The sequence below is a fragment of the Vombatus ursinus genome, unplaced genomic scaffold (genome assembly GCF_900497805.2).
Source record: "Vombatus ursinus unplaced genomic scaffold, bare-nosed wombat genome assembly UNPS02014801.1, whole genome shotgun sequence".
Lineage (NCBI taxonomy): Eukaryota > Metazoa > Chordata > Mammalia > Diprotodontia > Vombatidae > Vombatus > Vombatus ursinus.
The window spans coordinates 12,236,436-12,258,209 of NW_020954579.1; the positions used below are offsets into that span (position 1 = coordinate 12,236,436).

General features: G+C 40.0%; 1 protein-coding gene across 9 annotated transcripts in view; it reads left to right on the forward strand.

The window, feature by feature from the left end:
* The window catches only part of TANC2 (tetratricopeptide repeat, ankyrin repeat and coiled-coil containing 2), a 519,058-nt gene that overhangs the window by 469,174 nt on the left and 28,110 nt on the right, over window positions 1-21,774 (forward strand). For all 9 annotated transcript variants that reach the window (XM_027872925.1, XM_027872927.1, XM_027872928.1 and 6 more), the window contains 4 exons: window positions 1,398-1,520; window positions 11,174-11,410; window positions 14,567-14,752; window positions 16,528-16,621. In XM_027872925.1, the coding sequence (XP_027728726.1) occupies window positions 1,398-1,520; window positions 11,174-11,410; window positions 14,567-14,752; window positions 16,528-16,621 (640 nt within the window). The remainder of the gene's footprint in view (window positions 1-1,397; window positions 1,521-11,173; window positions 11,411-14,566; window positions 14,753-16,527; window positions 16,622-21,774) is intronic.

Consider the following 21,774-nt stretch of genomic DNA (forward strand, 5'->3'; position numbering starts at 1 on the left):
TTTTAAAATTTCCTATATGATCCTCATTTTGTCTCCCTTAAAATGATTGTGCTTGCTGATGGCTGTTAAATTCATAATCTTTTAAATGTAATAAAAAAGAAAATGGCATGAATCAGGAAGACCTAGGTACAGATCCTGCCACTGACGAATACTGGTGATCTGACCCTTGGCAAGCAAATCACTTAACCTCCCAATAACCCAGGCAACTCTGTAAAACCACAAGTTGAAGGGATGGTGATGATCTTCCTTGATAGAGATAATTCCTCACTGAGAGCTCCTTACACTGATGAAATCACCATGCTGATAAAAAAAATGCGTGTATGTATGTATATTTACATATGTACCATATTTATGTATACATATGTATACACACGTACATACATAAATACAGATAGATACCTAGATATAGTTATCTGTCTATACTAGATCCATCTATTATAGATAGATATCTACATCTAGATAGATATCTAGAGACAGTCTTTAATATATACACACACATATGTATGTATGTATGTATGTATACACACACACACACACCCTCATAACCTCAACTGGGCCCTCACTGCTGCTGGACAATCTATTCACTATCCCATTATCCACAGTGGCTCTTCCAAACTTTTTCATCCTTCCTTAATCTTCCAGTGGTTCATTGTCACCCTCACCCTTGAGAACCTTGCCTCACATTTTATTGAAAGAGTTAAGACCCTTTGCTAAGAGCTCTCTCCTCATCTCATATCACCCCAGTACTTTTTTTCACTATCTCCTTTACCCATCTCACAAGCTCCTCTAGGCCTGCCCAAGTGATCCCATTCCATCTTGTCTCCTACAGCGGATTGTCCTTTCCATCATCCCCCCTCTCTCTCACTTATCTTCAATCTCTCCCTGTAGAGGGGCTGCTTCCCTACTGACTGCAAACATGGCCATGTGTTCCTCATCCTCAAACACACACATATACATATGCATATACATGTACAACATGTCCATCTATATACATACAATACATGTGTGTATATATATATGTGTATGTATATATATATACATACACATACACACATATGTGACTAGCCCATCTTGTTAAAAGATTTATTTAAGAAAAATAATGGGAGGCACATGGAGAAACTAAATACATCTCTTTATAGAATAAAAATAATATGCCCAGTGGATTTGTTGTTCCATAATCCATGTTCCATAGCCTTGTATTCTGCACATCATTGAAGGGATAATCCTTTGTGCCAACAAAACTGGGTAGCAGATAAATCAATTTGGTAGTACCCTTGAGAACAGTTATTCTTGGGGTGACACTCATCTGTCTAATGTCAGATCCTGGAGGTCACTAACTCACTATTTAATATGCTTTAGCTGGATCAGAAGCTTGAATGTCTCTATTTCTTTTTCAGGGTTTGAGTAAAAAAGTTGGGGTATCCTCCTCTATACTCCAAGGTCTCTGGATCTCCTACAGTACTGAAGGTCTTTCCATGGCATTGTCGTCTTTACGAAATCTCTATACTCCAAATATAAAGGTAACCAAAGCAGATTTTTTGAGAGTTCATATAAAAAGCTTTCTTGTCAGTAATAGGTAATACTTTATCCAATTTCCTACCTTCATCAAAAATTCCCTTTCATTTAATCCATCTGTGTTTTCCTCCCCTCTATTTTCTGCCCTCTAGCTGTTCTTATACTCTGTTAAGTGGCCATTTCTAGTCATCTCCCATTTCTCCTATTTCTACGTTCATATCTAGCAGTCTGGGGTGTCTGAGACATTCCCTTATTATTCAACCTCTTATTGAAATGATAAGGAGAATGCCATTGCAGGCCCAGACTCTTTAGAAGTGCTTTATCAGGGTTTTGTTTTTCTTTTCTTTTTTTTTTCAACGGGAGGGAAAGTGGGACAAAGAATAGGATAGCCAAAAGAAGAAGAAAAGAGGATCATTAAAGCACTTTAAAAACAAAAAAAGAGGGGCAACTAGGTGGCGCAGTGGATAGAGCACCGGCCCTGAAGTCAGGAGGATCTGAGTTCAAATCCGGCCTCAGACCAAACTCTTTGACACGTAGTAGCTGTGTGACCTTGGGCAAGTCATTTAACCCCGACTGCCTCACTAAAAAAAAAAAAAGAGAGAGAGAGAGAAGAAAAGACAGAAAGAATCACTGATGAACAGGTCTGCTTTGAAAATAATATGCTAAATTTATTACATATTTTAAAAGAAAAGCAAGTTGTACATAATAAAGATTCACATATTCATGTAGAATCATCTTTTTCTGTCCTGCATTTATAGAAATGCCCATTTTATTCAGTGTTTGTTACACTCAGAATAACTTTAATTTTAAAGGGAAAAAAATGCTGTCTTATCCATCTGTGAATACAATGACTAATACTTATTATTCAGTGTAGTAAAAATCAAATTCCGATATTCATTTACTCCCTATAAGTAATATGGCCATCTCCATTAGTGATGTAATGTCTTGATATTCCTGGTACTAGTTTACCATTTATAAATTTGCTAATAAATTAACTCTACTTTTCTATGTTTTGGAAAAAATCTGCCTGATTATAAATCCTCTCCTTAGGGATGACATCTTGCTCTCCATCCTCTGTAACAGTGGTCTCCAAAGTGGGGTACATAACCCTAGTGGTGTACAAAATGATACATAGGAGTGTAGGAAGAAAGTATTAAAATTTGTGTTTATATTTTTTAATTAAGAAAAAAAACATACTTCTTCACTCTCACAGAGCTGTTTTCTGGCAGAGGCCACTTTATCTGAATGGAAGCAGCAACAACAGAACAAGCCATTGATTTTCTCTCTGTCTTTCTCCTCTCCTCTTTCCAAGGGCTGGGCAAGGCAGGGACAAGTACAGACTGAACATGGGGCAGAAGGGGGTCTGGGGGCCCTGTGGCCCAAGCAGGACTATAGTGGCAGTGACAGGGTCAAATGTGACAGCAGTGGCCATGAGGACCAAAGAAGCTAAGGAAACAATATTATATGTGATGAGAACTATCAGGGTTGACTTCAAGGTGTCAAAAGTTTTGTCATGATGTTGTGACAAACCAAGTCATGATTCCAGGCTCATCATGCTAATAGAAGGTAACACTGATACCCAAATCTAGAAAAAGAGAACAATGAATGGAAAAATTATTCCAAAAGAAAAATTGTCTCTAAGTAGGACAGAAATCAAGATATTGAGGAAAATGAAGATGGAGAATCACATCATGGGATAAATTTCAGTGACTTTCTTATTAATTCTGCGGGTCTTAATAGTTTTATTTTATGGAGGAAAAAGAGCAGAATCCTGAAGATTCATCTTTAAACATATCTCAGCCAGCTGTGTGGACCAGTCTTTCTCATACTTTCAGCCATCCAGTACCCACAAGTTAAAATCAGCTCAGGACATGTTCTTTGGAAGCTTGTCAAAAAAACACTCTCCCCATCACAGCCAGCTGTGGAATATTTGAATGAATGTTCATCTTGCTGCTAATTTGGGATGTATCTACAAAGCAAGAAGATAACATTCTAACATCTCGGGGCCCCATAGAGATGAGAAGACAGCCAAAAAAAAAATATTTCTGCAGAACTTCTGTGACTGAAAAAAAAATAATTTGGAATTTAAACATCTACCAAGTGCATCCAGAAATGTTAGAGGAAATGCTTGAAGACTGGCCAAATGGTATGATTTTCTAAAGAAAAAAAAAGATCTGAAGAACTGTGGTTACCTTGTTACTTATAGGTGGGCTATGCAACACTTGAGGAAGTATTATAAGCACATCCCAAATCAGTGTCCAGCATGGAATGCCCATCTCAGTATTTCAGACAAGAGTTGGTATAATGAGGAGGGCTTGACATTATCTCCATTATCCACTAACTCTCCCAAAAAACCCAAAAGAAGAATTATATACCAAAAAGAACAATTACAGCTGGCTCCACAGACCAAAAAGCCTAACAAAATAACAACTTTGTAAATTAGCCGTGGTGAATGTTAATCCCTGAGGAGCTCACTCTGCTTCACTACCCTTCCTGCACCCCTCCTCCAATACACAGGCATTCACAATCTGGTTACAATGTGACCACTCTGAGAGTGTGACCTTTCTCCTGGACCACTCAGCAATTTCAATACTGTTACTGCATTTTCTGATGTCATATTCTGCCCTGCTTTCTTCCCCAAAATTCTGTTGCAACAAGCAACATATCTCAACTCTGCCCAGCTACTATTAGGGAAGAAGGAGTTATAAGAGCAGGATAGTTCTCTGATTGGGGCAGCCATGCTCAGCCAGAGAACCAAAGGAAGGAGGGACCGAAGGCAAGGGTCCAGGGTAAAAAGCTGTAGACCAGACTTGACTCCTCAGAAGTTACTTTCGGGAAGATGAGACAACTTTGAAGCCCAGCCCTAGGGGTAAACCTACCGTCAAAGATGAGAGAGTCTAAAAATGAGCAATAAGGGAATAAAAGGGGAGGAGAGACCAAAACCACCAAAAAGCTCAGGAGGAAGAAACCCAGTTAAAAACCTGGAGCACGGAGAGGTATGTCAACATGAATCAGAAGGAAATGTGACTATGAAGAAATTTAAAAGGTTCCAAATGTTTTTAAATAAATACTGCAAGACAAAGGAGATTGAACCAGCACCTGATATCACAAATAGAGAGAGAACTCTGGATTCCCAAGAGAGCCTGGAACCACAGGAGGTTGTTCCTGAATGGTACAAGAGAGAAATTGGAATCCTGAAAGAAGTTGTCTTGTTGAGTCGTGTCCTTCATGACCCCATTTGGAGTTTTCTTGGAACAAGTGGCAGAATTTATGGCCTAAAGAAGAAACAATTAGCAAATAGAAAAATTTGAATCCATCTCCTGCTGCACTGGCCTCTGGAAGTAAGGGCAAGATGGCCTTATATCTCCTGCTACACATCTCCTGGCTTGTCTTCCATCTCCTCTGAGCAGGCACAATTCCTATCTCTTGCTGCACTGTCCCCTGACAGATCTCCACCCTCTGGAGGGAAAAGGAGTAGAGAAATGGGGGGTGGTAAGGAGCTTCCTTTTGACCACATGCCTTCCATTTGTGCCTTCCATTCTGTGCTGCTCATATTTCCTCCCTCATTCTAGTCTCCTGTTGGAAGAGGAAAAGTGTCCATCACTTAATGGTTAACATACTCACACCTAGTCATACACTATACATCCCAGTGATTCTGAAATTCTGTAGATCATCATCCCAACCCCAGTCCCCATCCTCTGTTACCCAATTCCTTATTCCCATCCCTCTCAACACTCCCACTCCAAAATCCCAACCAAACATTACCCACTCCTTCCACTAGACCCTCTAGAATGCCTGCTCCATAGGCAACAAACTTGTTTTCATCTTAAATTCTTTCTTTTCCCACTCCTCTTATCTTTGGCTATCACCGGCGATGACACAACCTTCCTGACCACCCTTTCTAATACTGACTGTACTGTCATTCACCTCAGCTTTCTGGTCAAAGTGGAGAAGTTGGAGTACCCCTTGATCTCCATTACCACTTCTAGGTTCTCCTATCATCACTCAGTAATCTCTCAGTAACCTTTGAGTTCCATATAATCTACATCTTCTGCCTAATCAAAATCATGATAGCTAGTATCAACAGACCTCCAAGACCCTCCACTTTCTTCCTCAATGAGTTCAGTAACTGGCTTACAATCTTTCTCCCCTCCCCAGCTTCTGCTTTCATACTAGTGGAGTTCAACATACATATTGATACTCCTTCAAACACCCTAACCTCCTAATTCCTCAGTCTACTCACTTCCCATAACCTCCTTCACAGCACATCAGTCGTACACAAAGATGGTCATACTATTGATCTTTGCGTCACACACAAATGCGCTACCTCTATCTTCAAGAACTCTGAAATTCCCTCATCTGATCACAATCTATTGACTTTCTATTTCTTCCTTTGCCTTTTCATACCAAGCCCTACTTTTCATTCACACCATGATCTCCAGTTCCCTTGACGCCTGAATTCTCTCCCACTCCATCACCCCTACACTAGCCATTCTCTTCTTTTTTCCCCATCTTGACCCCTTAGTGAACCATTTCAACTCTATACTGTCTTCTTATCTTGAGTACCTGGCCCCTTTATATTGTTGATTGTGCTCTGCCAAGTCTTAGCCTTGGATTACTCCCACCATCCTTACACAGCTATTTCTGAATGAAGGTGAAGAAAATCACACAACCACTCTGACTAGGTCTACTACAAATTTATGTTACATAACCTCAACTTGTCCTTCACTGCTGCTAGACAGTCTTTCTACACCTCCCTTATCTGTTCACTATCCCACTCCCCAAAATGGCTCTTCTAAACCTTCTCATTCTTCTTCAGTCCTCCCCTTTCCCTCACCCTTGAGAATTTTGCCTCATATTTTACTGAAAAAAAATTGAGGCCATTTGCCAAGAGCTCCCTCTTCTCCCTTCTTCCACATATCATATCATCCAGATGCCTTTTGCCACTATCTCCTTTACCCCTGACTCACATGAAGAGATTGCCTCACTCCTTGCCAAGACAGACCCTTCTAGGGGCTTGCACAAATGATCCCATTCCAATTCATCTCCTACAACAGATTAGCCCTTCCATCATACCCACTCTCTCACTTACTTCATTTACAAACATGCCCGTGTATCCCTCATCCTCAAAAAAACACTCAGTGGATCCATCCATCCCTACTAACTATGGTTCCATAGCTTTTCTTCCCTTTGTGGCAAAACTACTTTAGAAGGCCATCTACAGTAAATGTCTCCATGCCCTTGCCTCTCACTGTCTTCTTAACTCTCCACAGTTTGGCTTCCAACTTTGTCATTCAACCAAAACTGCTCTCTCCAAAGTTATCAGTGATCTCTTAATTGCCAAAGCCAACAGCCTTTCTCAGTCCTCATCCTTAGTAACTTCTCTATGGACTTTGACACTGTCAGTCACCCTCTTCTCTTTGATACTCTCTTCTCCCTAGGTTTTCAGGACACCACTTTGTCCTGGTTCTCCTCCTACCTATCTGACCACTCCTTCTCAATCTCCTTTGCTGGATCTTCATCCAGATCATATCTACTAACCATGGGTAACCTACAGTACCCTCTTTTCTTCTCCCTCTATACTGGTTTACATGGTGTTCTCATCAGCTCCCATGGATTTAACTATCATCTCAATACTGATGATTCTCCAATCTATTCATCTAGCTAACCCTAACACTCTCTGCTGACCCCTAGTCTTGCAACTCCAACTGCCATTCAGACATTTCAAACTAGATGTCCAGTAGTTATCTTAAACTCAATACGTCCAAAGGTAAACTCATTTTCTGCCCCCTCCCAAGCCCTTCTTCCTGTCAGATTTCCCTGTTGCTGTCAAAGGCACCACCCTCCTCCTAGTTCTCCAAACTCAAAAACGTAGGTATTTTCCTTAATTCCTCACTATCTCTCACCCTCATATGCAATCTGTTGCCAAGGCCTATCAATGTTACCTTTACAACATTTCTCATATGTGCCCCTTTCTCTCTTCTAATACTGCCACTACCCTGGTACAGGCCACTCCTTCACACCTGGACTATTGCAATAGTCTACCACAAGTCTCTCCCCCATTTCACTCTATCGTCCATTCAGCCACCAAAGTGGTTTTCCTACAGTGCCAGTCCAACTATGTCACTCTCTTACTCAGTAAAGTCCAATGGCTTCCTATCATCTCCAAGTTCAAGATCAAAATCCTCTGTTTGGCATTCAAAGCCCTTCATAACCTAACCCTCCCTCCCACCTTTCCAATCTGTTTATACCTCCACGTACTGTTTGGTGAAGTAACACTGGTCTCTCTGTGGTTTGCTGAATAAAACACTCCATTTGTTAGCTCCAGGAATTTTTTTGGCTGTCCCCCATGTCTGTAATGTTGTCCCTCTCTATTTCTGTCCTAGATTCTTTGGCTTCCTTCAAATCCCACCTTTCACAGGAAGCCTTTCCCAATCCCTCTTAATTCTAGGACCTTCCCTATGTTGATTATTTCCTATTTACACTTTATATGGCTTGTTTGTATGTATTTGTTTGCATGTTCTTCCCCCCCCCCCATTAGATTGCAAAATGCTAGAGGATGGGGTCTGTCTTTCCTTTTTTTTTTGTATCTACAGGGCTAAGCACAGTGCCTGTCATATACATAGTAGGCACTTAATATGTGCTCATTGGGTATTGGCTGACAGAATGAGATTGGGAATATAAGTGAAAGACAGTCTAAAAGGAGGGAAACAAAATTCATTAATGTTAAAAGACAAAATAAATTAATGAGGTTCATTCTAATCAGTTCTTTCAGGCCTAGAATTTTAATACCCTGAGATTCCCCCTAGCCCCTAGGATCTGCCAGCAACAAACAGGATGATTAACAGGATGTGACAAAAGGAAAGGTAGAATTGGTGCCTGTAGAGTTCAGGAAAAATAAATTCTAAATGCTGGCTTAAATAAATAAATAAATGGGATAGATGGATAAGTGGATGGATGATAGATATGCTTCACTTATTTTTAATAAGTGTGACCCTTGGTAAAGCACTTAACTTCTGTTTTCTTTAGTTTCCTCCACTGTAAAATGGGGATAATAACAGCAGCTACCTCCCCAGGTTGTTATGAGGATCAAATGAGCCAATAATTATAAAGTACTTAAACCTAGTCTCTGGCACTTCCCGGAGCTTAATAAATGCTTATTCCCTTCCCTCCTTTAAAAGATTGTTGGAAAGAAGCCACATACTGAAGGTACTAAAAAAGTGAACACAGGCAACAATAAGAAAATGACAGAGTTGATGCTACTACTCCTAGTAGAAGCAACTCTTCATCAGCCACATTAGGAGGTTAAAAACAGTGGTTAGTTTATCATGTCTGACAAAATGAGTCCAAAAAATTCAAAATTTTCAAGAAAATTATGTAAAATATGGATTTGTATCCACTGTCATTAACATCAAATCTCTCTTATGCATATGTAATGTGCCTTGAGATATTAACTAATTATAGTGTGAAGCCATTATGTTTAACACACTTTAAATTAAGCTTTTATTGCCTAAAAGGCTATAAAAATGTCTCTGTAAAAATTCTCAATATGTACACTTTAAAAAAAAAACTTGGATACAGAACTTTCTCACCTCCTTAATAATCTTCCAAATGAAGTTTCAATAGATTTTGAACCAGTTTATTAAAAATTATAAAACTGCAACAGTTTATGATTAATTTGGAAGACCAACTGATTGACATAAGAGAAGATAGAAACTTACTAGCTAAATTTCACAAAAATCTTTGTGTAACTAGTGGGTAGATAGTATTGAAGAATAATTATCATGTTTTAGTTTGCACAGCCAATGATTTACTTCTTCCATTTGCATTTACGTATCTTTGTGAGGTATTTTCAATGAAGGCAAAATTATGCCTTCATTAAATAATGTTAATTAAAATTTTAAATATTTTTAAAATATTATTGATTTTGTCTTTATTTCATTTGTTATTTCTATTTTGTGATATTAGTACAGTCATACATATATGATTTAGAAATATGCATATTAAGGGGAATACATACTCAAACATTTTTTGTGTAGTGGTACATAATTTTTAAAAATTTAGAGACCACTATTTTATAGCACCTTTCCCCTTTGTGATCAGTTAATAGTGTCAAAGAATAATTTTTACATCCTCCTCCAAGTCTGAGTGTTGGTCAGTTGCAGAAAATTGAAAGAATCTTTGACAATTCCAGATGCTTCATCACTAAAAATAAACTTGAAGAAACTGTCTCTCGTTCCTAAGAAATCCCAAAGTTGAATAGACTTTTATCCTGGGAGATGATCAAACATTGTGATAGATCTGAAAAGTACATAAAAGGGTACATTTGTTGGGACTAAAATATAAACCAAGAACTTGGAATATGAGATCAGTGTTAGAAAGATACTGAGTTGTACTGTCTATGCAATGTCTCTTTGTCTTGGGAGTGGGGCAGCTAGGTGGCACAGTGCATACAGCTCTAGGCCTGGAGTCAGGAGGACCCGGGTCCAAATCCAGCTTCAAACGCTTAGTAGCTATGTGACCCTGGGCAAGTCTCTTAAACCTGTTTGCCCCAGTTCCTCCTCTGTCAAATGAACTGGAGAGGGAAATGACAAACCACTCCAATATCTCTATCCAAGAAAACCCCAAATGGGGTCATGAAGAATTGGACACTGCTGAAACGACTGAACAACAAACAACACTTCAAAGTCTGAGACTCCAGAAAAGTCCAAAAAGTCCAAGTACACAAATCAAAAGAAGAAACAAAGGCGTCTGTGTTGTTGTTTGTCCTTCACTTTTCAAAGAGGACCAATGACATCACAGTGTGATGTCTTGTCTTGCTCGTGAATTGGATTTAAGGAGTGGGGACTATCATTGACCGAACTCAAATAACATACTCTTCATTTTACTTTCAGATATTCAAATAGGCCTATAATCACATCGATTCAGTAGTTCCCTTCAGTGATGCAGATGACCTTCTATGAGTTCATCACAGTGGAACCAATGGCATGGTTAACAGTGGAGCTAGGAACCTTGCTGTCCATCTGTCATCCCTTACAGAACAGTGGATAAAATGGAAAATGTTTCAATGGCCACACATTTCTGAAGTTTAGCAGCTGGGCAAGGTGTCATCAAGACAAAGCATAGGCAGTTCCCAGCCTGTATTCCAGAAATTCATTTCTAAGTTATTTTTGTGGAACTTGAAATACATTTCTCACAGCAACAGTGTTAAAAATAGTAGATAAGTCCCTACCACAAACCAGTAATGTACCCAGAGTATAGTACCAATACTCCTAGTTAGCTTCATCTGCCCACCATTTATAACATTGCTTCCAAGAGAAAATGCATTCTGAGTTATAGCTTAACCCTTTTTCCTTAGTAGTGGCATCATAGGGGAGGGAGAAAAAGAGGGTAAAGACCCAACATCCTCTTAACCCTGATCCTGATGTGCCTAAATGGATTCAGAGGAATCTGATTCTAGTTTTCCTACTCAAGATAAAGTAAATTAATGCCAAACGTAGCCAGCACAGAATTAATGGCTTGGTCTGGGGAGAGGTAGTCATATTAAAAAAAGAAGCCAGTGTTAGCACTGTCCCAGGTCTCAGTTCACTAAATATCGGTGGGTCCAAGAGGGTATGAGTGGCCATTCCTAATTGCATTTTTTGTTCTGGCTTTTCAGGTCAGTCGATTGCTGATTTTGGGAGGTGCCAACATCAATTACCGAACAGAGGTTTTAAATAATGCCCCAATCTTGTGTGTCCAGTCACACCTCGGTTATACAGAGATGGTGGCCCTGCTGTTGGAGTTTGGGGCTAATGTAGATGCCTCTTCAGAAAGTGGCCTTACTCCTCTAGGATATGCTGCAGCAGCTGGGTTCCTAAGCATTGTTGTGCTGCTATGCAAAAGACGAGCGAAGGTAATCTTTCTGGATTTGCCTCTATGCCTACCTTCACTGTTTCTTCCTTTCTTCCTTTTTCTTTTCTACTTAAACAGATTTCATATCATTCCATAAAGTTGCCCCGCTGACTTATGTGGGAATGAGGAACTGTAGCATACGCAGTTCAAAGTCAGATCAGGGATGATGCTGGCAGTGAATGCTTCATATTTTCCCCACCACCTCACAGTGTTCTACATAATTTGAAAGAACTTTGAAAGGTATTTGGAAAATGATGTTAACCAGTAGCACCAATGTGTCCCCAAGAAACAAGCTGAGCAATTGTTTATTTATTCCGCAGATGATCACGTTTCTAAATGAGTAAGGTAAAGGAACAGGGAGGCTTTATAGGAGATAGTTAAGTGTCACCAGGGGCAGCTAGGTGGCAAAGTGGATAGAGCATTAAGTCTTGAGTCAGGAAGACTCATCTTCTTGAGTTCAAATATGGCCTCAGACGCTTACTAGCTATGTGACAGCTAATATGTCACTTAGCCCTGTTTGCCTCAGTTTCCTCATTTATCAAAGAACCTAGAGAAGGAAATGGCAAACCACTCCATTATCTTTACCAAGAAAACTTCAAATGGGGTCACAAAGAATCAGACTTGACTAAAGTGTCTAAGCAACAAATGTCACCTGTAAATGTATAGTCCTTTTCAGAGGGCTAGTGACCAGTAGTATTATCAGCCTGAATGTAAAGGAAGGACAAGCCATCTATGAAAATAGGAAAATATCTTTGTCACCTGATATTATCAGGAGACCACCTCCCTAAGTATATATCTAAGAAGAGCTTACAGCATCTCAAGGAGTACATTCCTGACCAAAGGTTGGACTTGTTACAAGTAGTAAGCCTTACTGGTGACACCTAGAAGTGTTTCCACAACACAGAAAACACTTTAATCATTCCATCCAATTCTCTGAGAATTTCTGCTGATTATGTGTTTACTTTGCGGTGTTTGAAAGGTCATTGGTGCAACTGTATCCAGCTTCAGACATTTGGTGAAAAGAAAATTGCTGGTCACACCAATATCATAGGCTTCTGGAAACGGTTTGTGGTTTTTCAAAAAGTTTTGTTTCAGCCTTGGGAGCAAACTATGGATTTAAGTGGTTTCATTGTGAAATGTAAGATATGTAAGTGACCTCTTTGCAAAGCCAGTATTTGAAGTTTGTTCTGAGAAATGTGATGTCCTTTGCCGATGAAAGGTCAGGGAGGAGGTTGGACCTGGGACTTTTTAGCGTGATTTCAAAGCATTTGGGCTCTTACCACAGGGTGACGGGAGGTGAACCAGCATTTTTTAAGCACCTTCTGTATGCTAGACATTGTGCTAAGTTCTTTATAGATAGTATCTCATTTGGCCCCACCCTATGAGATAGATGCTGTTATTATCCCCATTTTACAGTTGAGGCTACACATTAAGTGTCACACAGCTGGGAAGTGTCTGAAGCCAGATATGAACCTTAGGTCTTCCTGACTCCAGGCCCAGAGCTCTATTTACAGCTTTGACTATATCTTCCTGTTTGTTTATGTAGAGTCTCATTTAATTTCTGTAGCTGCATATTCATGCTTCTGAACCTCAGTCAGTCCTTCTCTACCACTTGACAACTATTTTGTATATCTCTTATTCCTTCCCCATTTCATTTCCCATTTTGGTTGGCCCTGCAAATTTTCTCTCCCCTCAAGTCCCCCAACCTTACTCTTGTCACCTTTACTCTCCGAAGATGAGCTATTTTTCTTTTTGAGCAGAAGATCAAGGCCAGAGATGGGTAACATGTGGCCTTCCAGGTCTTCAAGTGAAGCCATTTGAATCCAGACTTTACAGAACAAATCCCCTTAATAAAAGGATTTGTTCTGTAAAGCTTGGACTCAGTCGAAAGGCCATACTCAAGGACCTAAGAAGGCCACATATGGCCACAAGGCCGCAGGTTACCCACCCCTGAAGGGCTATCCAGCAAGACCTCCCTCCTTTCCTTCAACTTTCCTCTTCCTAAACAATATGCCTCTCTTTATCCAACCTAAGATTACAAACATTTTTGGCAGCTTTGTCACTCTTTTCCTTTACCCTGCCCCAGGGTCTCTTGGAAGCACCTAGAAGGACTTAGCCAAAACTGGTGCCATGTCTGCCATTCCCTCTCCCCTAACTCAAGGCGGATGCCTTTATCCCACCCCCAACCTTCTGACCAGTGCCACGGCCTTCTTTTACCCTTCCGACCAACCATGACTAAACCCTTGCCTAAGGGAACCCTCCACTCTATTCCAACCCTTGGGCCCACATTTCTCTTCCCATTGGTAGTGGGCCAGCCCCTTACAGGCCCCCTGCCTCATTTAATTTACACATCACTGCACCCTGAGGTCTGCTAGAGTTTGCTATCTGCCCTTCTGCCACCCCATAAGTCCTCCAAGCCTCTCTAGGCATCCTACCTCAGAACCTGCCCTTTTGTCTCATCTCCTCCAATCAGAGAGTAAGTTCCTTGAGAACAGGGGCTGTCTCCTTTTTACACGACAGTATTGCTTGACCCTTTAACCAACACTAGATTCAAAAACAGTGCTATGGGAGCCTGGTGCATTGAACTCTCAGTGCCCCCTGCCAGTTTGACCAGATCCTCAGGACCATGAATGAAGAATAGTGGCCGCCCTCCCCACAGGAAGGCAAAGTGGTCTGGGCCACAAGGCTGGCTGGCCTCCCCATCTAACGAGTGAGTCATAGTAGAAGATTCTTTGTTTTGAAAAGCCATAATTTGGGAGACTTGCTATGTTCTTTCTTCGTTGTGGTTTCAAAGACTATTTTAATCTGGTACAGGCAGCAACAATCTATCAAATTTTAATCTAAAAGAAACTGTTTGAGGATAAAGGGACTTGCCTCGGGAAAACAAAAATGCTACAGCAGAGATTGTTTTTGTTTTTGTTTTAGTGTAAAAGCAACACTATGATTAGGGATTTATCCCTGGAGGAAAAATCCAGCACAGTTGCATCCAACAGACTGCCTAACCAGGGAGGCAAAGCATCTTCCATTCAGTGATTAGTTCAGTGATTGAGGGAGGAGGATGATATTATGCTTCTCTGGGAACACAGTCCTAGGAACTCTGTCAATGCTTTGACTTCCCAGCCACAGACTTAGTCTCCTCCTGTCTCCTCCCCCTTAGGTGGATCACTTGGACAAAAATGGGCAGTGTGCACTGGTTCATGCTGCACTCAGAGGCCATCTGGAGGTTGTCAAGTTCCTAATTCAGTGTGACTGGACCATGGCTGGCCAGCAGCAAGGGGTGTTTAAGAAAAGCCATGCCATCCAACAAGCCCTCATTGCCGCAGCCAGCATGGGCTACACAGAGGTAAGAAATGGGGTTCGGTGGGTTTATTCTATGCTGGTAGACCTAAGAGACAAGAATTTGAGTAGAAAAATTACTTTATTAGAAGGTTGTAAACCAAGTCAAAGTGTTTTGGTAAAGATTGATGTTATGTTCCCTTTATAGGCACTCATGTGGTATGCTGGATAGACCCTACAAGCCTCTCTACTCCCCAAATGTCATGAGCATTTGTTCTGGTTATTCCAGCAGGTTTAAAATATGGGCCCCCAGCCTATGCCCTTAACTTGTAGAAATGTATTCTGGGAGAATCTTTCCCAGGGAAATAGGTCTCCACTGAATTCATATCTCTTTATCAGGGCTAAGGAATGCTGAGCTCAAAATATAGTTGGATCCTTGGAGAAACAAGAGACTATAACTGCTCTTATTTTTTATATCTCTGAAAAGCAAAGATTCTTAGTTCTATCCTATCACATGATTCTTTAAGAGAAAGTTATAAAAATGCCAAATTATTTCACTAGTTGGACTTGAAATTTGTTGAGTCAGTAACAATCATAAGAAACTTCTAGGGAGCCGAAAATAAGGGCAGCAATCCTAGAAACTGAGAAAGAAAGGTAGAACGAGTTTCTTTCCTTTTCCCCCTTTATCCCTTCTTTCTCTTCTGGTCCATTACAGTGTACGTACTCAGTCACCGACTGAGAACCAGTAATATGTACATTATACTGCTGTGGTCCTGAATTCCTAGTTTCCTCAATATTGAGATAATTTTCCCAAATTAGCCCTAACTGGTCATAAATGTTGTCATGTATCAGGATGTATACATTTCCTCTCATTTGTTCATATATCTGTTAACCACAGTGTGAATTAGCTGCAGACTGAAAGCAGCTTCCATTGCCCACCAAGTTTATAATGACGATTTCACCCACCACCTAGCCAGCCTAAGTCAGCTAGTCAGCATTTCTTTAGAGGTATTACATAATTCGAACTTTACCCTTATCTTGGATTGATTTGGCTTTTATTGTACCATAATTCTGGGAAACTGGCAACAAATGGCGTGGATTTTGCCATCTGAGAAGGAACCAGCAATACTTGCTGTTCTCAGATCACCTAGTGAGCCGATGATACCAGCTTCTGAGGAGATTCATGACAGGTTTTGTAGATCTCTGAAATTGAAAGGTAAGCAGAGTCCAACAGATGTCAGATGTATGGTGGAATTCTCCTCCAGTAACAGGAATAATAGGCAGTGCGTTCACTGTCATGTAATTTAATAATGAGACCTTTGCTTTCAGTTTGAAAATCACAGCAGTACTCGTTTTCTGTAACCAGTCATTCTTTACTAACATGGCCAACCTTAGCAGCCGACCTAATTTATCCACAGGCGATCACTGAATGGGAGGTGGAAAGAATGCTGGTGCTGGAGCCATAGGACCCAGCTTTCAGACTCCGATTTCTCCATATCTTTATTTTCCTTTACTCATTTTCACAAAAAATATTGAGTACATTATTCAGTTTAAAGTCGAAAGAGTCAGTGTCTGAAAGGGACACATACTGGGTATATAATTTATGTCTTCAAAGGCTTTATAACTACTGATCCATTTTATGCTAAAATAAACGCTCATCCTGGTGAGTCCTGATTGGTTTTTCTCAAGACCATGTGTTCTAACAACTTGTAATAATAGGGGGTTCACTCCAACCTGGATGTCGTGAGTTTCATCTGGCATGCTGTATTCAAAGGGCAATGGTCAATTTGTCAATAGCCCCTATCATCTTCAAGTTTGATCTGATGTGACATTTTATTTCAGATCGTCTCCTACCTGCTCGATCTTCCAGAAAAAGATGAAGAGGAAGTAGAACGAGCCCAGATCAACAGCTTTGACAGCCTCTGGGGAGAGACAGGTAACTTCCATGGGCATCTTTGCTTAGCCCTCTCTTGTCTCTGGGTTCTATTTGTTTTATAGCCTCTTTATCTCTGATCCTCTTACCTTTGGTGGTGTTCTACCATATACAACTCTGTATTGGAGGGTGATAGAGTCACCATGGTAGTCACAGTGACCGAAGCCACAAAAGTGTTCACTTTCACTTTTCCCCCTTTGGGACTTACCCCATTCCCATTATCAGAGTTCTATGTGATATTTCCCCCTGCTGTTTCCAGATGTTTTTGAGAGACTAAAAGTTTCCTTATGCTGTGCCAGATTAGAATAGTAGAGAATTGTCTGTCTGTTTTTTCTTCCTTTGACCCCTTGCAGAAGCTGGGGAAGAAATGTTTTCCCCATGAGAGTAACTCTCCACCTTCAATTATAAATCCAAATGTTAAAATAGTCCCTCTGCCAGCCCTTGGTGTTGCTTGTCATGTTGGAGCTATACGTTAAAATTAAGCTACTGTACTAGAGAAAAAGCTGATGCAAATGCAAATCCAAACCCATTCCCCCTCTCTTTTCCCATCAGTCTGTAACAGATTAATTCATTGAATTAGCTGAGCTTTGCTGCACAAGTAGGCTTTTTCTTTTGTCCTTCATGGAAAAATGACTGTCAACTTCTCCTAAGTCTAAATTGAAGTATCTAAAATAATATCAGTAACTTTTGTGGTATGTGTTAGAAGCCAGGTCCATAAAAACCACAGTTTTACCATAGACATGCCTTCTATCTGCCAGGAGAACAAGCACATGTTCAGATGGTCAGTTTTAAGGAGGTGTTGTCCTAAGCAAGGATAATGTTATTTTGGTTTATGGTCAGAGTGTTATTAGAAATAAGAGAGCCCATCTAAAAGCTATGCTGACTTACTGGATTAGGAAATTTCCTTCCAGAGCAAAATAATTAAATGGTTTCTCTGCTTTCACTAGCAGCCTGAAGAATGGTCTCTAGCTCAAGAATTCGCTTTTTTGAAATTCCTTCTTTTTCTAAGGCCAGATACAGACAGATAAGGCCTCCTGCCATAGAAGCCTGACCCTGAAGGAGTCTGGAGACTCAAGAAAATGATCTTCCCACAACAGCTACAATCATTGGTCTAGTTTTGTGATTCAGCTAAAGAAAGTGAATTCAGTTCATCTCTAGTATCAGCATATGACCCCTCCCCCCACCCAAGATGCTGCCAAATACAGGAGCAGTCCTGTTGTTTCTAGGGATACCAGCTGTTTCTATCACCACTGGTATGGCTGAGAGAGTGGTGGCCATCTGGTGATGGTGGAGGCTGGGGAGCTATAGAAAAGATAATCATAGTAATGGCCATGAGGAAGTTCTTCTAGCTCTATCTATGAGAGAAATCCTTAAAAATAATAAAGAAAGTTATGTAGGGCTCATTCTCTAAATGATGAAGATTTTACATAAGGAGAATGTGGGTCGCTGAATGACCCTGATAGTCAGTTCCCTGAGCTGGATTGCTCTTCTCTTTCACCTATAGTACTTAGTATGTCATTTTATATAACAGCTTTTCTAAATCAGGTACCTAGAACATCAAGGTCTTCTCCCACTTTTCTCTGCAACTGCTCCTCTCTATCCAATAGCATCTTCCTTCATCTAGTTGTCATCATCTGGCTAATTTCATTTCCACCCACAGGCTTTCACAGACTTCTCATGGGACAATACAGAAAAGAAGGAAGTGAACTGACAAAATACTCAATATTCCCTTCCCTCCCTACCTCAAGGCTCTGGACCCAAATCAGGCCCAGCTTTAGAGATCTGCTGTATTTGCAGATTTTCCTTGGGAGGAAAATAGCTCAGCCACAGGAGTTTCCTGATTAAAAGGATGCTAGGGAAGCTGCCTTAGAGCAGCTCAAGCCCCTGGAGAGACCATGAAATAAGCACTAGCTTGCCATGTTCTTTTGGATGGCAGTGACTAATAGCTGTCTTCTCTGCTCACCTTCAATAGTACCTACATCCCCAGGCTAATCAGTAACCACACTAGTTTTTCATGGTTATGGAGGAGACAGGAGAGCGAGTCACCTTGCTATGTTCTATTTAGATGACGTTTACCTTCTTCCTTATTTACTCTACACACAGAGTCTTTCCATCTCCAGGTTACTTCTCTATCTACCTCCGGCCTTATCATATGGTTCCCATGGAGAAAGGAGCATGTATGACTCAGATAAACCTTAGCACACTCTGACAAGCCAGTGAACAAAATCTATTACATTTTGTTAGGAAGGGACTTACCACACTACTCTAAGATCCATTTGTCATTTACAGGACTGGCTTTACCTGGAAATTTTTCTTTGCTTCAAAAAGGTCTTAATGATTTTTTATTTTAAAAAACTGTAAAATATAACCAAAGTAATTCCATGCTTATAGATTTTGAAAGTAGATCAGTCTTACTTAGTTCTGTTGCTTTGTTGTTTGGAGTGAAATTCACTGCCAGGATTAATGACACTATCTACTCTCACCTGTGTCTGAATCCTAGATTATATCCTAACTAAGCACCAGCAATGGCACAATAAAACCAGATGCAAACAGAATACTACCTCCAATATAAATATAATTTACCAATTTGGCATAGTGTGCCACCTGAATGTTTTCCAGAGAGCCATGGTATTTGTTCTAAAAATGGATTTCTTTGAGCTTTACCAAATCTTTAAAATAGAAGTTTGATGTAATAATAATAATAGCTAACATTTATTCATGCTATATATGTGCCAGGCACTATGCTAAATACTTTACAATTATTATCTCACTTGATCCTTACAGCAACCCTGGGAGGTAGGTGCTATTATTATTCCCATTTTACAGATGAGGAAACTGAAACATACAGAGAACAAATGACTTGTCACAACAGCTAGTAAGTATCTCAGGCTGGATTTGAATTCAGGTCTTCCAGACTCCAAATCCTGCACTCTCTGATGTTTGGCAACTACTTCTAGAATAAATATGGTTGTCAGAAGAAGTTTAGAAATGTCCATTTCTTTTAAATATCATAAAGTGCTTCTTATAATTGCTAATGACTGCCCAGTACAACATCACTCTTGTGCTGCCTCTTGGGTCACAGCCAGGACCAAATTTCTGCCTGGAACTAGAGGTTTTTCATGAACTGTTGAAATCTCTGAACTATTGAAATTAAAATCCCAGGAAACATATCTGGAATGCATGATATAAGAGAGCTTTTAGGTCAGGTAACGCTCATCTAAGGCAAGGAGAACTACTTTCACCTCAGAGGACGTTGAACCGTTGAACTCCCTGAAAGGACCTCAATAAAAATAAGAGTTGATTTTAAAAAGTCTAAAAATAAATCTAAACATACATAAAGACAAATCCTATGTAGGTCAGTTTTTAGGCTAAAGATACTTTCTAAATCCATCACCAGTGAGATGTCACAAAGCCTCTTTCTCCTGGGGTAAGCAAAGATACCTTGAATGTTGCTCATATTGAAAATTAAAGATAGATTGGCTTTACGTAAGAGTTAGGCTAATTATAAGAACCAACCAAGCTTATAAACAAAAGACATACATTAATGGTTAAATAGGAAAAATTACAAATGGCCATATAAAAGGTTTTTGTTTGAGTCTGGTTAGATTTCCAGACTTGCAAACTAATATGTTGACTTTGCTGAACAAAAGTTGTTCTCAATTTTGTGATTGAGTGAGATATGCCACTTGAAGTAAGGAGCTGAACCTATTTTCTTCACTAACTCAGAAAAATATCCTTTCCCGTTAAAATAAAGTATCGCTTCTGCTATCATCTCACCACTGCAGTAATTTCAGCATCCTCCATACCTCACCCCTTTTTGCAAGAAACAAGCCAACATATTTGGAGTTCTCTAGGGAAATAAGACAACCACACATTTCAAGGAAGAGTTTAGAAGAAAACATATCTCCAGGTGTCTATTTCTTCTATTGATACTGTAGCCAGTGGATGACATAGGCAGTTATAGAATCCCCACCATTTTGCATATTTATGTCACAAACAGTGAAAAGTGGTGTGAAGGTGAAGTTGTTTAAGTATCTATATGGTAAAGAATTGAACTCTCCTTTCGTGCTAATAATTGTGTGAAGCTTACTGTATCCCAAGGATAAAAGTCTTTGTTACACATCACTCCACTTCTCCAGACCTGAGACATTAAGAAGTTCTGGCTCTATTAAAGGAGACAGAATGAATCAATGGTTGAAAATGCATTAGGAACCTAACGAAAATTAAGAAAGTTGGCCCTCTGGTCTTTAGGACTACCATTCTTGTATTAAGGTTCCTTGAGATGTCAGGGCCAAGAGTATTGTGGCACCCACTGCCACATCCGGGTTCTAAGAACCTATTTGTGACTCTCATCTATACAAAACCCTTGCTCACAGTCACTTATGTTCCTCTAGATTGTTTCAACCTCCAACCAGAATTAAATATGTGATGTCCTAGTAAGACACGGACACTTTAAAGAGAATGCAAGATAAATAACAAGCAATAAAAAGAAGTATAAGGCACTCTGACAGTTACCAAAATTATCTCTACCCATATCTCTAGTCTGGAAAGGTGTGAATCCACTTGTTCTGCTCCCTGTGCTGCTTTATCAATACAGCACAACAATCTGTGGAACAGAAAAGGGTATTGATAATTCACATAATAAATGACTGCTTTAGTCTAAATGCCTGGAACAGTATCATTTCTTAGCATAAGCACAGTAAAGCCACAGCACCTAGCAGAGGCTACTTCAGAGTGGGGAGTGGGGGGGATAAGAAGATAATGCTAACTCTGGTAGGTTTGAGACACAGGGAAAACCCCCCTCCTGAGTTCAGGCACCATGTATCTTTATGCTTTATGATAATATCAAAATTATGTCAGAAGCATCCATTACTAGCATAGGAAATTTCTCTGCTAGTGTCCCATTACAGTAGGAAAGAGTGTTCCCAGCAGATTCAAATGAAGATTATCATTCCAAAAACCCTTCTATCCAGGCAGAGCTTGATAAATTAATAGGAGAAATGTAGGAAGGAAAATGGGGAAAGGGCACCTGAAGAGAGAAGAAAAGATCAAAGGAGAAGTGATTGGCCAGCTTATTGTTATTGTCCCATTTGCTGCGCATTTGTAACCACTGGTTTTTATTTGTTTCCTTTGAATATTTTCCTTTTAAAACTTAA